Raw genomic sequence first — 15,289 nt, 5'->3', positions numbered from 1 at the left:
TTTAAAAAAAAAAAAAAAAAAAAAAAAAAAAAAAAAAAAAAAAAAACCAGATCTGACAACCAACCAAAATTTTTATGTCAATCCTAAGATCTAAACATTTTTCACAAACCCATCAAATTCCCTTATACACAAACCCAACAAATTCTCTATCACAAACCCAAAAACTTCCTTTCACAAACTCATATTATCCCTCTTCAAATTTATCAAAAATCCAAAACAAATACAGCAAAGTCAACCCAGATAAAGAGAGAGAGATGAGAAAGTGAGGAGGGAAAGGAGTTTCAAATCTAACTGGAAACCCATGCGATGGTGCCGGCGCCGGCGTCCTACCACCTCACCACACTCCTCAACCTCAACCTCACCCTCACACTCACGCCCACCCTTACCACCAGCATTAGCAAATGATTCTTGGCAATAATAGTGGCGAGGACGAGGACCATGAAGTCGAAGTCGAAGTCAAGGCGAGTTGAGATGTAGGTCCAAGACGAGAGCTGAGACGTGGGTTCAAGCCGAAGTCAAACAAGCACTTGTGGGAGTAGATTTCGTCGGAGATGAAAGAAGTGGGGGAACTTGCTTAAAGAGTTCAAGAAGGCTAAGTACCAAGATAGAGGGAGAAAGAAGAAAAAGAGGAAGAAAGAAAGAAAGAGAGGCAGCGAAACTGAGAGAAAGATCTGCGGAAGAAGAAGAGAAAGAAACTAGGCAAAAACATAATAGATCTAAGTTCCACCATTTTTTTTTTATAATTTTTATAATTTTTAAAATTGATAAATTTATTTTTTAAGGTTAGATGCTGATGTGGAAGCTAACGTGCATGCTGATATAGCATTTTTTTAATATTATTTTAATAGACACGTCAGCATTTACTGTGCCAACAGTGCACTCAGTTTGCCATGTAGGATATTTCCATTAAGTGAGTGATGGTAAGGACCAAAATGGAACGCATTTTTAGTTTTAGGGACTAAAAGTGATAAAATAGAAATGTAAGGACCAAAAGTAGAAATGACCCCAAAATGTAGGGACCAAAAGTGCATTTACGCCTTGATTAATAATAATATAACATAACATATAAAGACAATGCTTAACTCAAATGTTTTAACCTATAAATATGTGAGTCAAATTCCATTATATTAACCACTTAATATTGTCATTACTATCTATTTGTGGGACTTTACTCTCTAAGTAATCATACAACTTATACCACACAACTTATACGTGCACTACAACCAAAAAAAAAAAATGGTTCCTATAGGTGAACTGTAAAGGTAAACGCTATTCTATAACACGTCTTCACATGCACCATACTAACTGGATGTGGATTGGAGTGTCTATTATATATGCTTTCTATTCTATATTCATTTGGCTTTATCTTTTAATTTATTTCTTTCCGTACTCTGCCCCACCCTTTATTAATTTGCAAGTAACCAAATATTTGTGCAAAGATTAAATATGTGTCTGATGATAATGAACTATCGTTAGGAGTGGACGCAATAAGCTGAAACTTTCTCTTAAAAAAAAAAAGATATATTTCTGGTAAAATATTCTTTACTTGGCATTTGGAGTTCTTACCTAGCTTTAAGTTTTTGATCAAGTACAAGACAGTGAGGACTATTATGCATTTACTTTTTCATCAATTTGCCACACAAAGTCTCTTGCCTGGCCTCAGTGTTCGTCACTTGGCATTCATGCTTTCCTCGCTTTATCTTCTTCTTTGATAACTCTGCTTTCAATGATATTTCGCTTTTACTTTTTCATCAATTTGCTAGACAAGTCTCTTGGTGTCGCGCTCTACAAACTATCTGGCTTTCTCCTTAATAATTACTTTCCTATATGAAAGCTGAAATCTCACTTTTATTTTCCATTCAACTTGCAATGCATATTTCTTTTGTGCAGAAGACAGATGTCTACTGCTATTCTTTACTTAGCAGTTGAGGTTTGGAATCATTTGTTTAACCATATAGATTGTACTTTTTTGGTTTGCTTATTTTAGTTTTCACGCAAATTTGATTACTTCCCAGCTGATTAGTGGAGAGTATATCAGCTTGTTTATTTTAACATAGTTAAAGAACCCAGCCTCCATGTTCTCAACAACAAACTCACACAAAAGCAAGTTGAGAATGAATTTGATGAACAGGTTGTATTCAATTTGGGAATAAACATGTTTATGCTCGTATATTTTTATAAGCAAATTAACAAGACAACTTCAAATCCAAGTTTCACTAACCCTCTTTTCAATTTAGTTCCTTGACTTTTCCCTCAATTGTCAAATCAGTCGAAATTTGTTAACAATTGAACCCATTTAAATATTTTTAATGCATGGTGATCAAAATTATTAATATCTTTCTATGATATAAAGTTATTATGCTAAAATCTCTCCAATATATATATATATATATATATAGACACGAACATTACAAACTACCAAGAAATATACCGCCAAGAAATATGCATTTGAATTGATATATTTCCAAGTGAGACACAAAGTTACAAATATCACTAACAAATACAATTTTACAAGAAAACAAAATTTTCCCATAGATTTGCAACCCCAATAGCAAATCTAGGTCTAATACTTCTAATAACTACAAACTCTAATAGCACAACCTATAATCAAACCAAGAGTAAATTACCTATTTGGTTCTAACATTTACACTGTGTCAATTTAATCTCTAACATTTTAAATGTGTTAGTTTAGTCTCTAACTTTTGGTATTGTCAAAATAGTCATTGTAGTTAAGTGATAGATAGAAATTGTTAACAAGGTTAATTAATAGCCAACATATANCAAACAAAAAAAAGAATCTCATTGTACACTTGAAGTGTGTGTGATGATGCTGGTAAATATAAGGGCATCACTTAACCAAAAAGTTTGTACTTATAAGTTTGGGCTCAATATGTTATATTAACCACTCACTCTTCTCATTGTTATTCAATGTAGAACTTCACTCACACATGTTACCCAACAACATACATGCCTTGATTCACTACCCATGAACGACTATGCATGTGTGGCCAGTTTGCTCTTGCATCCACTCCTTGCTGATATGGGATAATTTTACTTAAGCCACGTGGCATTCTATGTGGCATAAAATATTTTTATATTTATTTTATGTTGGCTATTAATTAACCTTGTTAGCAATTTTTATCCATCACTTAACTACAATGACTATTTTGACACAATACCAAAGGTTAGAGACTAAACTAACACATTTAAAATGTTAGAGATTAAATTGATATAGTGTGTATGTTAGGACATATGTGAATCATGTTAAGAACATATGTCATTTATAATTGGCTAATCCTATGACAAAAAAAACTTTACTTGTAATTTGGTAGATCTAGGATGAGTTTAATACTTCAAGAAACAAGAGTTCAAGTCCAAGTATTAAAGTCATGCAAATCTGTTCAAGAAACAAGTGAAGAAGTGCTGTATTTTAAAACTCGACAGCTAGCTCAACAAATAGCATCTATCGAGGTTTAAAAGGAATCTTTAGCTCGATGCTCGACAGCTGCCCGATAGATAACTATCTATTGAAATTTAAGAAAATCAGTTTTTCAGATCTGATTTTACGCATATCCATGTGTATGTTTTTAGGCTTTCTTTCCTCATAACCCTAATCATATATAAAGGATTATTTTAAGGGTCGTCAAATGTGGCGCAAGTGTAAGGCAAAAGTTTTTGATCAAGCATATTGTGACCGGAGGCACATGCCCTAGTTCATAATTCTCTTGAAGAAGTTATTGTGTTTGTACGCTGTAAGGTTTTGTAACCAGAAGTTTCGTGATCTTCATCGTGTTGATGAATTGAAGAACTTTGCAGCTAACATTCTTTTTCAAGTTAGTGTGTTAGTCACATACTTGGATTCGTGCAAAGGAGTAAGCCATGTACTGGGATCTGTGCATCGATTGGTTAGTCATGTACTGGGAGTTCGTGCATTAAAAGGAGAGATAGTCACTGCAGAACAAGTCAATTGTGTGTTAGGGTAAGGATTCAACTATAGGTTGGTATAAGGTATTGGAGATTTTTTTACTTGTAACCGGGGGGGGGGAGGCAGGGTTTAATATCATAATTTTCCATTCATTCATCTCTTTTAGTGTTATAAATTTCAAAAATTCTTCTATTTTTTCTTCTTCTAAAATTTTAGATAAATTTAGAAAAACAATTTAAACCAGTTTCCCATTTCCAGTATCATCATCTAGCGGTTAGAATTTTTACTTTTATATTTTAATCATTAGCACTTGTATAAAAAAATCAATCTTAGTTATCTTACTCCCAATTTCTTTTTCCCTCACAGGATAACCTTTATCCTTATTAGTTATCACCACCTAAATTTTGGGTAACAACTTCAAAAACATATTAGATTTCACATCTTCATCTTGAAAATCTAAAAAGATTGCAACAATGAAAGAACTGTTGCATTAAAAGAAGAAATTCCAATCATAAATCAAATTTGTAAGAGGATATGAAAACTTGATAGAATATACCTTTTGACTAATGACGTGGTGTTTTATGAAAGTAATTTTACTATGCTAAATACCTAGGGATTTTATTGTTCAAAATAGAAAAGATCGTAGAAGAAGAAGAAAAAAAGAAAAAGAAAAAGAGTGCCTATTTAAATTTTAAAAAGGATAAGTGATGAGGAGGAAAATAAAGTGTGTCTGTTTAAATTTCGAAAAGGATAAGAGGTAAGAAGATTATAAACTACTAAGAACATGAGTTTAGTGGGAGGTTTTAAATTAGGAGCTTTTATTTTATGAATTTGTCCCTCTTAATTGAAAACCTCTAAATGATACTTGCTTTGTAAAGCTTTCCAAATTTTCTTAGTAGAATTATCAGTTGTATCATAATAATCATAAAAATGATCGGCAAGACAATTCAAAAGATAAGAGCGACAATTGTATTCATCTTTTGTATAATTATCTATTTTTTCTTGATGGAGACTATATTCTTCTTCACTCATCTCATCGGTAGAAACCTTTGATGGATTCTTGTCAGTGAGGATGTAGACAACTTTGAGAAGACTCAAGTAGAAGAGGACATTTCCTTTCCACCTCTTGAAGTGGGCTCCCTTAAAGTGAAAGGGCTTGTTGAGATCTCCAACAGGCTCATTTGGTTTCTCTTGTATAGGCTCCATGTATTGAATCTCCTTAAAATTGTTGATGCAAATACAATAATAATAAAAATAACACAAAGAGAAACCAAATGAGCACGTTTTTGATATCTCCATCCTTCACCTCCCCCTTGCGCACGTATCTAGCCCAATATCTGAGTCAATTCATATTAACCCATTAATCAACACAATTAAAAAGAATAAAATAGTCTTTCTCCTTTTCAAAGTGGGATTGAATATTTTCATTAGCTCCTTATCTTCCATATTCGCTCCCACATCTTTACATTTATAATGTAATATTTATTCATTTTAATTAATTAATATTAAAATGTTCCAACAACTTATTTGGGTAGTGGCTATCTCGGCAAGCATACAGTGTAATACAGTGTTGCTAGGCTGGTGTGAGACGTAGCCCAGACAACAATGGTGGCTTGGCGTGAGTAGTGGTAGCAGTGGTGATGGTGGGGATGAGAGATAGAACATATTCAGATGCATTTAGTTAGAAAAAAGGGTATTTGCTTAGTTAACTGTAGGTTAATTAGAGTTTAAATGTGCTGGGTTAAGTTTTTTAGATTTTAATTGAGGTGGTACACTTTTTTACCTTAGATCTATTTTAAATTGATCTTGTCCATTATTTCTCATTATGACATTTATGGGTAAATTAGTTTAAGGAAGTTTGTTTAGAGATAAAAATTAGAATTTCGTTCCTTTTGAAATGACTTTTTTTTTTTTTTTTTTTTTTTTACCTATCGAATATTTACGTTCTTCAATCTTGATCAACTTTCTTCTTATATTTTCTTTTTCTTTTTTGAAAAGAAGGCTGTCAATTCATTAAAGAAATTCAAATTGGCTTGAATTATAGCATGAGGCATGAAAGGACATCCTCCATCCACATCGAAAGGACCTAAGACATGCTTAGTATGCCTAACAAGATTATGAGCAATAGATTACCTTGATAGTTTATATAGGAAAAACTCATAAAAGTAAAAGATTCTGCCAAAATTTTAGCTTCATCAATCAAGTGACCATATAAAGCTAGAGAGGACACCTCATCCTGCAGAGAATTAATAATAACCATCGAGTCACCTCAAAATTGCCTTTGAGATTCCTAAATCCATAGAGGATTCAAGAGTGCGCCTTTGCATGGCTTCAATATCATCAACTGAATTTGGGAGGAAACCTCTGAGACATTGATCGATCACCAAGCCTCTAATCCCTATTAGTAACTCAATCCTTTCTTGATTTTGCATCCTTAAAAAATTGCCTCATCTAAATTAATCTTGGAAGTGTCATTTGGAGGTGGAATCCATTAGACCTGTGGCCTTGGTTGAGGAGTCCGAACTGCAGAAGGAGCACTAGCCATTGAATTAGCATTTGTGAACTTAGTAAAATTGATCTCAGCACCAGCCATTGATTTCAGATAGTCCAGATGGACCATAAAATCATAACTAGAGGTTAAAGAGGATGGTTTCTATCAAGCGGTATTGGCATTNTCTATTTTAAATTGATCTTGTCCATTAAATAGGAACTCTCCATTTCAAAAGGAAATGGAGAAGATCCAAATTTTATTGAGATCCACTTGCTCCGGAAAGACTAGTAGACCACCACCTTACTTTGGACAATAATTCTGCGTATATAGAACGTGCAATTCATAAAATATTAAACAAAATTAATTTAGAGGTGGTTTTCATATAGGTGCTCTTGGTCTTGGAATTACCAGGTGAAATTTTAAGATTTTTTTTTTCCATTGCTCCAGAAGCAACGTTGTTTTGGTATTGTCTGAGTTGATTAATGTATTTTAACTTTTATATGAACAAATTTGAATGCGATGAAACACATAATTTTTTTTTTTTTTTTTAAATGTTAAAGTCTGGACTTAGTGAAATAGTTTGTCTATTTTATTTTATTGTGTTTGTTATTGAGATGTCAATGTCATAACTTTGAAATTTTGGAGAGTCTACGAGGCATTTCGACTTAACTTGTGATATTTATAGCATTTTTAAAAAAGAAAAAAAAAAGGACATATTGTTTTGTTTTGAAAAAATATTTATTTGTATAAAATTATTTATTATATATATATTTATTTATTTATTTGTTTCTCATTATGACATTTATGGGTAAATTAGTTTAAGGAAGTTTGTTTAGAGATAAAAATTAGAATTTCGTTCCTTTTGAAATGACTTTTTTTTTTTTTTTTTTTTTTTTACCTATCGAATATTTACGTTCTTCAATCTTGGATCAACTTTCTTCATTAAGGGCCTTTTTTCTTTTTTTTTTTTTTTCGCCACAGCCAACATTATGGACACTCTTTTATATTATGTATGTAGAGTGTGAACATTGCTTTGAAAATGTAGGCATGCACATGGTGTGAAAAGTGTAGATTTTGTGTGAACTGTGAATTAACATCCTAAAATGTGGAAAAAAAAAAAGATTTTCCCCATTGTTAATGGGTTTAGTAAGTCAAGATTGGGTGTATTGGGCAACAATTGACACAACACCAAATATGTGGGTAGTGACATTTGAAAATGAAGAAGAGAGAGGGATTAGTTGAGGGAGGTAGGGGATAAGGGAGTATTGTCTATTGTATGGCATTCAAGATTAAAAAGAAAAAAGTGCAATGCGACAGAAATGGAGTAAAGTAAAAGTAAGTAATTCAATGACTCATAAAATTATTGTTAAGAAATTGTAAGTCTTACAAGTTGAGTTAACTGAAACTCACCTTAATGAGATCTTATACACTTTTTTTTTTTTAGCAGATGATCTTACAAAACTTGTAAGTGATGTAACTCATTTATAATTTAATTCAGGCCAAGACAATGCTATCAATGAAAGCAAATGAAATCCACATGTTTAATTCATAATATTTATGGTAACTAATTATGATATTGATAAAGATAATAATTAAGAACATTATTGGGTACATCATATTTATTTATCATTCAGTACATCACCTGTCATTTATTAAGATTCAGCTTTGCTCTGGTACGGGTCTCAACCCAAGCATGCTCTTTCAAGCCTAACTGTGCCATCAAAAGCCAAACAAAAGTAATAAGCTCACCGCCCTTACTTAGTTGTTGGACATGGGCCTTTGCTCTGCTACGACTCGCAGCATATGATAAAAATTCCACCCATACTTTACTTGTTACCTTCCATTTAATCTCTGGTCCCAAATTTTGAATCTCTTTTGCCAACATGCACGCATCAAACAGTACTGACTTCGATCGATCTCCCTTCACATAAACAGGTTTGACGGATGTGTTCACCTCAAGAATATTTATACAGCCTTCTGGCAGATCTTTTCCTCCATATTCGTTAAAGAATCGTTGCGCTTCAGAGCTGGTGTCCTTGAACCTTTGTTTTGAAATTCCTGACACTTCGGACATCATACCTTGTTCCTGATATAATAGATAAAACATGTAATCTGAGAGGCGCTTGCTGATTTCACGATCATCACAATGGTCACAACCCGAAGGCATGCCACTGTGATCAGCATTCTTCCAGAATTTAATATCCATGCCGCACTTTTTGGAACAATCAGCAACACAATATTCACAAGGCAAAGGCCAATCTGGATGCCGGTGACTCTGTTCATCAATTTTATAGCAGAGTTCAGTAGCAATGTGCCACAATAGAAGGCTTTCATCATAAGCAACATTTTTGACACAATGCATTAACGTACTTGAGATTAGACTGTAATTGAAGTCACCGCTCTCAAGAATCCATTCTCCTCTAGCTGAGCTTATTCTCTTGGCTTCTTCCGGATCATCCGCAAAGTAAGATTTCACTGACAGCTCGTCGAAGATAAATTTCCATAGGTACGGATCAAAATGGTGAGAAGTCACATATTTCATCTGAATTATAAAGTCATTTTTCTTCAGATCTATAAAATTCTTAACGTCCCTCGGCAAATAATAATAAAATATATAATATAATAAATAATAAATAAAATCCTTAATAATGTCCAAAGATGGTCGTATGCCAATTCCTTCGACACGGACCATAAGGTCTATTTTGCTGATGATCTCGCCGATGGTTTTACTTCTGCTTTGTGACCTTCGTCGATAACAGTAATCAAGGAAGTTGAATTGAGATAGATCTTCAGACCACCTTCTAGAACCTACTTTTTTTATTATCCGTGGTTGTTTCTGCGGCTGCTCCTGCGGCTGCCTTTGCTTGTTGTGAAAGAGGAAATTGATGATTTTGGATAGGAGGGAAGAAACTTTCTTGGGTTGCTCCTGCGGTTGCCTTTGCTTCTTGGGAAAGGGGAACTTGATGATTTTGGATAGGAGGAAAGAAAATTTCTTGCGTTTCTCCTGCGGCTGCCTTTGCTTCTTGGGAAAGAGGAGCTTGTTGATGATTTTGAATTTGAGGGAATCTTTGTCAAACTTTTTAAGATAAGCAACAGTCCAATCAGAGTAAAACCATATGAAGAGAGTTACCATATCCAGGCCTAAAACACCAACGAACAAGATGTAGGTTACAACGACATCAAACTCCGTCTTGAACGTGCCCTTCTCTTCTAAGATGAAAAGTGAAAAGGCTGCAACAACTAGCCCAGTGGATATACCCCGAGATATTTTTCCAATGCTGGACGTTGCCACCAGCACCTTGGTATGGAGAAGATCATAAAAGTAGTTGAGCTGGATTTCTAATATTTTCAATGTTTCTTCTGGACGTCTTTTAGTGAAGAATTCTCGACTCTCCGTATGCTCACGGGAGCTGAACATGAGATTGACTATGAGTCCCTTGTAAATATATGCGAAGTGATGAGCACGCTGCACCAGTTCACGAGGATCCAATTCTCCATCATCGGCTGTAGTATTTTCATTAGCCTGGGATTCTAGGTCGTGGACATACTCCATTTTTATAGGAAGATTGTTCCCTTTATAATGTGTGAATGCACTCATCAGTCTCTCATAGTTAGGCCCAGGGTCAGGTTCTCCAAGAACAGAGGTCCCAAAACTATCCGAACTTGCAAGATACAATGCAGCTATTCGCTCCGCATACTTGATTGTTCCAGCAAGGAGGAGAAAGATTGTGGGGATCCATAGCGTGTTTAGATGAAATGATTGATAAAACACAAAACCAGTGGTGAAGATTTGGAGGAAGAGCCAAATCAAGTGCCTAAGCCACAACTCATTATCCTCAATAGCAAAAGAAGTAATTTTGTCTTGGCCACCAACCAGTAACAAAAGAAAAGGTGTCCACATCACCAGAAGAAGACCAGTATCATCCCTGCTCCTGGACCCGATGGTACTAACGAGGCCATGGTTCATCATCACCAAATAACTAGCAGTATTATTAATGGCACCAGAGGCAGTATATTTCTCTTCACTGTCAAAGACTAGCCCAACTGCAAAGCTAGCAGCCCAGTCAGCAATCAGGTAAGCTGCCCAGATGACCATGATTACTACTTTGTTTGCCGTTTTCTTTCTCAGGGGTGCAGCAAAAAGCAAAAAAAACTGAACCACAATGCTAAAGAGGATAAAGCTCCTGAGATTCCATCTCTGCCATAATTGCTTCACTTTAGAGATATGCCTTAAAAAACTCGACAATTGCCTGCTTCCCTGCAAAACAATCTTATTAATACCTTTCCCTTGGGGGTACAAATTAAACTCACTTATTTAAAAAATAATTTTAAAAAATCTTCGTTTCCCTGCAGAAAATATCATTCCTTCCCCTTTTTAGAGGATATAGAATTTGAGTCTTAATGGATTCAAAAATAAATAAATAAATTGAGCCTTAATGAGTCACATTTCTTAACATCATTTAATATAAACATTATTATCTCTATGTTATCACCACATACCCTTAATGTGATGTTCACTCTACAAATATAAATGCTTGTGAAATGTTAGGAAAATAGCTGGGGTTTAAGTCTCCAAGAGGGAGTTAAATTAAAAAAAAAAAGAAAAAAAAAAAAGGTGGGTTACCTAAAAATCACAATTATCAAAAGTTAATATCATAGATTGAATCTCTAGAATAAAAATATATAAATTTAAGGGACATTTGAACCTAAATTGATGTCTAAAGTACAAAGGCTTTTGAAAATATTATTAATGACATGATTATAATTAAAGGCATGGGTTACCTAAAAATCATAGCATAAATTATTCGGAAGCAAAACAAATATAAGGATCATCACCTAGTATCTATCGAATTGCTCCATACTACTATAAAATTTGCATATATTGTACATGTTGCTTTCTCATTTGCATAAAACAATGATAATTGCTTTCAATATCATACAATAAAAATCAATAAATACTAAAGCAACCGTAAAAATGGAAGTTATCATCAATTTCTCACCTTCAGGATAGAGGAAACCCCACCTATTGTCATGGAACAAATCCTATTTGATGTAAATTGTGGCAACCATTTATATGAATACAATGAGATATTTTGCTTTTATATATATATATATATATAAACAATTCAAATCTTTAAACATAAAAATATAAATTCCTTATAAAAGAAATACCAAAATACATCATAAATTTAAAGTTTGAAAGTTAAAGCATATTATATATACCATATAAAATAAATAAAATAAAAACCAAAAAAAAATACAATAAAATTTTCTTATAATTTCAAAGTATCCTATATTGCTTAAATACAAGCTTAAACAAGTTTATATAAGTTATTGGATACCCTTTCCTTGCAAACTAGTTTTCAAGTGTGAGTTTTAATTATTTATGGGTTTGTATTATTTGCTATTAGAAACAATCACCACGTCAAGTAATCAGACATAGCTCATTGAGTATGGGGATCAAATGAGTTGTGATTTTGTGGTCAAGTCTTGAATGGGATGACCTAGAGGTTAAATTAAAATGTCTTACTAAATCATCGAATAACTGATAGGTGAGTGGATCCAAAAAACAAAAAAGGCTATCATTGGGTCAATGTTGATAAAGTGAGTCATTGTGGACGTCAACTATGGACCATGGAGGCATGCTATGATCCTAATATCCCACATGACTTAAGTGTTAGCTTAACCATGTATATATAAGCTTTTGGGCCCCATCTCTTCCAAGCCATTTTTCAAGGGTAAGTTCTACACATGAGTTTGTTTCATTTGGTATCAGAGCCAATCATCACGTTAGATAATCAGACGTAGCTTGTTGATTATGAGATCAAATGAATTGCGGCTTTTGTGGTTGGATCTCAAAGGAGGCAACCTAGAGGCTAGATTAAAATTTCTTGCTAAGTCATTAAATAATTGGTAGGTGAGTGAAGCCGCCAAAAAGAAAAAGGGCTACCATCGAGTCAGTTTTGATAGAGTAAGTCATTGTGGACGTTGGCTGTAGAGCGTGTTGGTATGTTATGATCCAAATGTCTCACATTGCTTAAGTGCAAGCTAAAACATGTGTATATAAGTTATTGGGCACCCTTCCCTTGCAAGTCGGTTTTCAAGGTGAATTCTACTTGTGGGTTTGTATCAATCCATATGTATTTTTTTAGTTACTTTGATATTAATTGAAAATTTTTATGTTGGCCCCCTAGTGGACTAATGGATCAATTGATGATGTATTCCAAACAGTCTAGCAAAAAAGATATCTTAATCACTATTATAATATCAAATCTAAAACAAAATTATAATGAAAGCAATAAAAGGCACACAGATTTGATAATGAAATGGAAAACTAATGTAAAACCTCTTTAAATGGAAAAATTACTCTAGGAATCCAATCCTATATAAAATTCACTAGAACAAACTATTACAATAGTCTACGTACAAAACCTTTAAATAACTAGACTCTCGTGGATTCCAGTTAGCTCAACTAGTAAGTCTTTAATGGTTGAATAAGAGATCTTTGGTTTAGTTCCCGTCTATACTAAAAATTGATTGATGTCTTGGTCTAATGATAAAAAACTATCATCAGGAGTGGATGCCATAGATTGAAAGTCTTTAAAAAAAATAAAAAAAAATAACTAGCCTCTCCATTGTAACTTCAATAAATGTCCCTCTTCCCTTTCTACTACAATAATGACTAATCCCTAAACCTCATTGAATCATTTTTCATGGATCTAATCTATGAACAACAGCCCTTAGACACTATGTTTGTCACATAGAATTAGCTAACATCTAAAACCTAATGAAAATGGGTTTCAGCCATTTGCTCATCATATATATATATATATATGTGTGTGTGTGTGTGTGTATGTATGAATTACGTTTATATATTTATTTGATTATTCATATAGAAATTTTATGAGCATAAACTAGTTTGTGACTGTGTGTTTGAAAGTGTGCTCAAACTTTTTTGAGAAATATTTACAGGAAAGACCATGTAATTGATGACAGGTACTTAACGTAGAAGAAGAATTCAATATTATAAGTTTAATTTGGTTAAATGTAAAGCCTCGAATAAAACATGAATATAAATTTCAATTTCAAAGGATGTTCAAACCTCTGATACTAGTTATAATTCTTATGAAATATATGCAAAATATATAAGCATGTACATATCCAGTAGTCCTCAAAATTACAGTTTTTTTTAATAAAAAAATATTGTACTGAATATTTTTTTTAAAAACTTATAGATTTTATTTTTTATGGGAAAATGATGATAGATTTATCAGTAAATAATATCTTATTATTGTCAAACTTGGCATGTAAGATTAACCTACTGAAAACATTTAGCCGAAAAATAGGTTCCACAAAATTGTGGTCTAATAAAAAGAAATTAATGAAGTGGTGTAACTTATATTAATGGTACACATTAAATATAAATCAAAACGCAATTGATTTAGTAATATATTTAACGATCATATATATCCAACCCAAGTGCAAGGTTCACTAGGCATGTATGTATATAGAAATTAACAACTTAATAGTCCTAAAGTTTAAGTCATCAAATACTTACAATAACAAAAATCCATTTCACGCTTTGAAACATCTCCAAAAATATTCCCAAGTAGCTCCAGTTATGTTGAGTTCACCTTGGAGCTCATCTACAACTTCTTCCATATATATAGCTCTAGAGGACTGCCACCTTTTGTTATGAAGAAATGATCCTCATACTTTCATTAAATTATGCCATCGTGCCAAAAATATAAAACTTCACAAACACAAAAGAAAATGAAAAAGAAGATGAGAAGCAAATCAGCAAGAAATTAATTTGACCGCTTAGATTGATGTACTCTTCTTGTCTTTTCTCTAATTTGTTCTTTATTATGTTTTATTTAATTATATTCTTTCCCAAACTCATTGCTAACATGTTTTTTCCCCTAAACATCATCATACTAACATTTTAATTCTCAATGGGTTATGCACTGAAGAGACTTTATCTTTTATGGCTGATTTGGAACAATTATTTGAATGCGTTCTCTGTATAAAATTGTCTCTTAATGAAAGACACTAATTAAAAAAATAGTTGAGGATTTAGTAAAATCTGTGGGAAAAAAAAATGAATTCAATTAATTGAATTTTTTTCCTAAAATTAGTATAAAAAAAAATTCCGGTTCAAGGACAAATTGTTCAAATGAAGAGAAGAAAAAATTAAGATAATAATTATTTCCTTTTTTTAATAATTTGTTCTTGAACCGGAACTTTTTTTCTCTCTTTTATAAATAACTCATGTATGCTTAAGTTTAAATATATACTAGTCAGTAGCATAATATGATTCTTTTTCTTTCTCTTATTTTTTTTTTTAAATATAAAATTTGGTGATTATGGTTGTTATTAATATACATTTATTATTTTTCTTAGAGATAGTTTCAACCTGTGGCGTTCACTCCATCGAACCCAAACTCTAAATATTTTATTCAATGATAAGAAATTTTACTAGTTGAGCTAATTGGAACCCATAATACTCATTTATTATAATTGTGCTTGTGTATGCAATAATGTAGGATATGCCGCTATATATTCTAGAGTAAATTACCTATTTCATCTCTAACATTTATTATGATTGTTCTACTTTTTAAAAAAAAGTGTTGTACCAATATTTTAATGAATAGACTAAGGGTAAGTTTTTATAAGCTATTGAAAAACTGTACTTTGAGTTTAAAATGAACATTTATAAAAAAAAAAAATAAATAAAAAAAAATTATGAGGACTTGTGGTTGTAAAATAGAGTTTATAAATGTTATATTAATCTCCCAAAACACCCAACTAAAAAGACCCTAAATACAAAACAGAATCTAAATTCAATTAATATATATATATATATATATATA

At 32.5% G+C, this 15,289-nt stretch overlaps 1 protein-coding gene across 1 annotated transcript; it reads right to left on the bottom strand.

Annotated features, from left to right (window-relative positions):
* Positions 1-8,061: 8,061 nt before the first annotated feature.
* On the bottom strand, positions 8,062-10,512 carry LOC111994125 (uncharacterized). The gene has a single exon (XM_065760413.1). It carries the CDS (start codon positions 10,510-10,512, stop codon positions 8,062-8,064), a length of 2,451 nt encoding a protein of 816 aa, XP_065616485.1.
* Positions 10,513-15,289: the final 4,777 nt, after the last annotated feature.

This window comes from Quercus suber, unplaced genomic scaffold, assembly GCF_002906115.3.
Source record: "Quercus suber isolate HL8 unplaced genomic scaffold, Cork oak 2.0 scaffold_366, whole genome shotgun sequence".
In the NCBI taxonomy this organism is placed as follows: domain Eukaryota; kingdom Viridiplantae; phylum Streptophyta; class Magnoliopsida; order Fagales; family Fagaceae; genus Quercus; species Quercus suber.
Note: the sequence above shows the minus strand (reverse complement) of the source record. Positions and strands in the feature narration are given on the sequence as shown.

Excerpts from the sequence above, each read along its gene's own strand:
- LOC111994125 (XM_065760413.1), bottom strand. The coding sequence starts at position 10,512 with ATGGTCATCTGGGCAGCTTACCTGATTGCTGACTGGGCTGCTAGCTTT.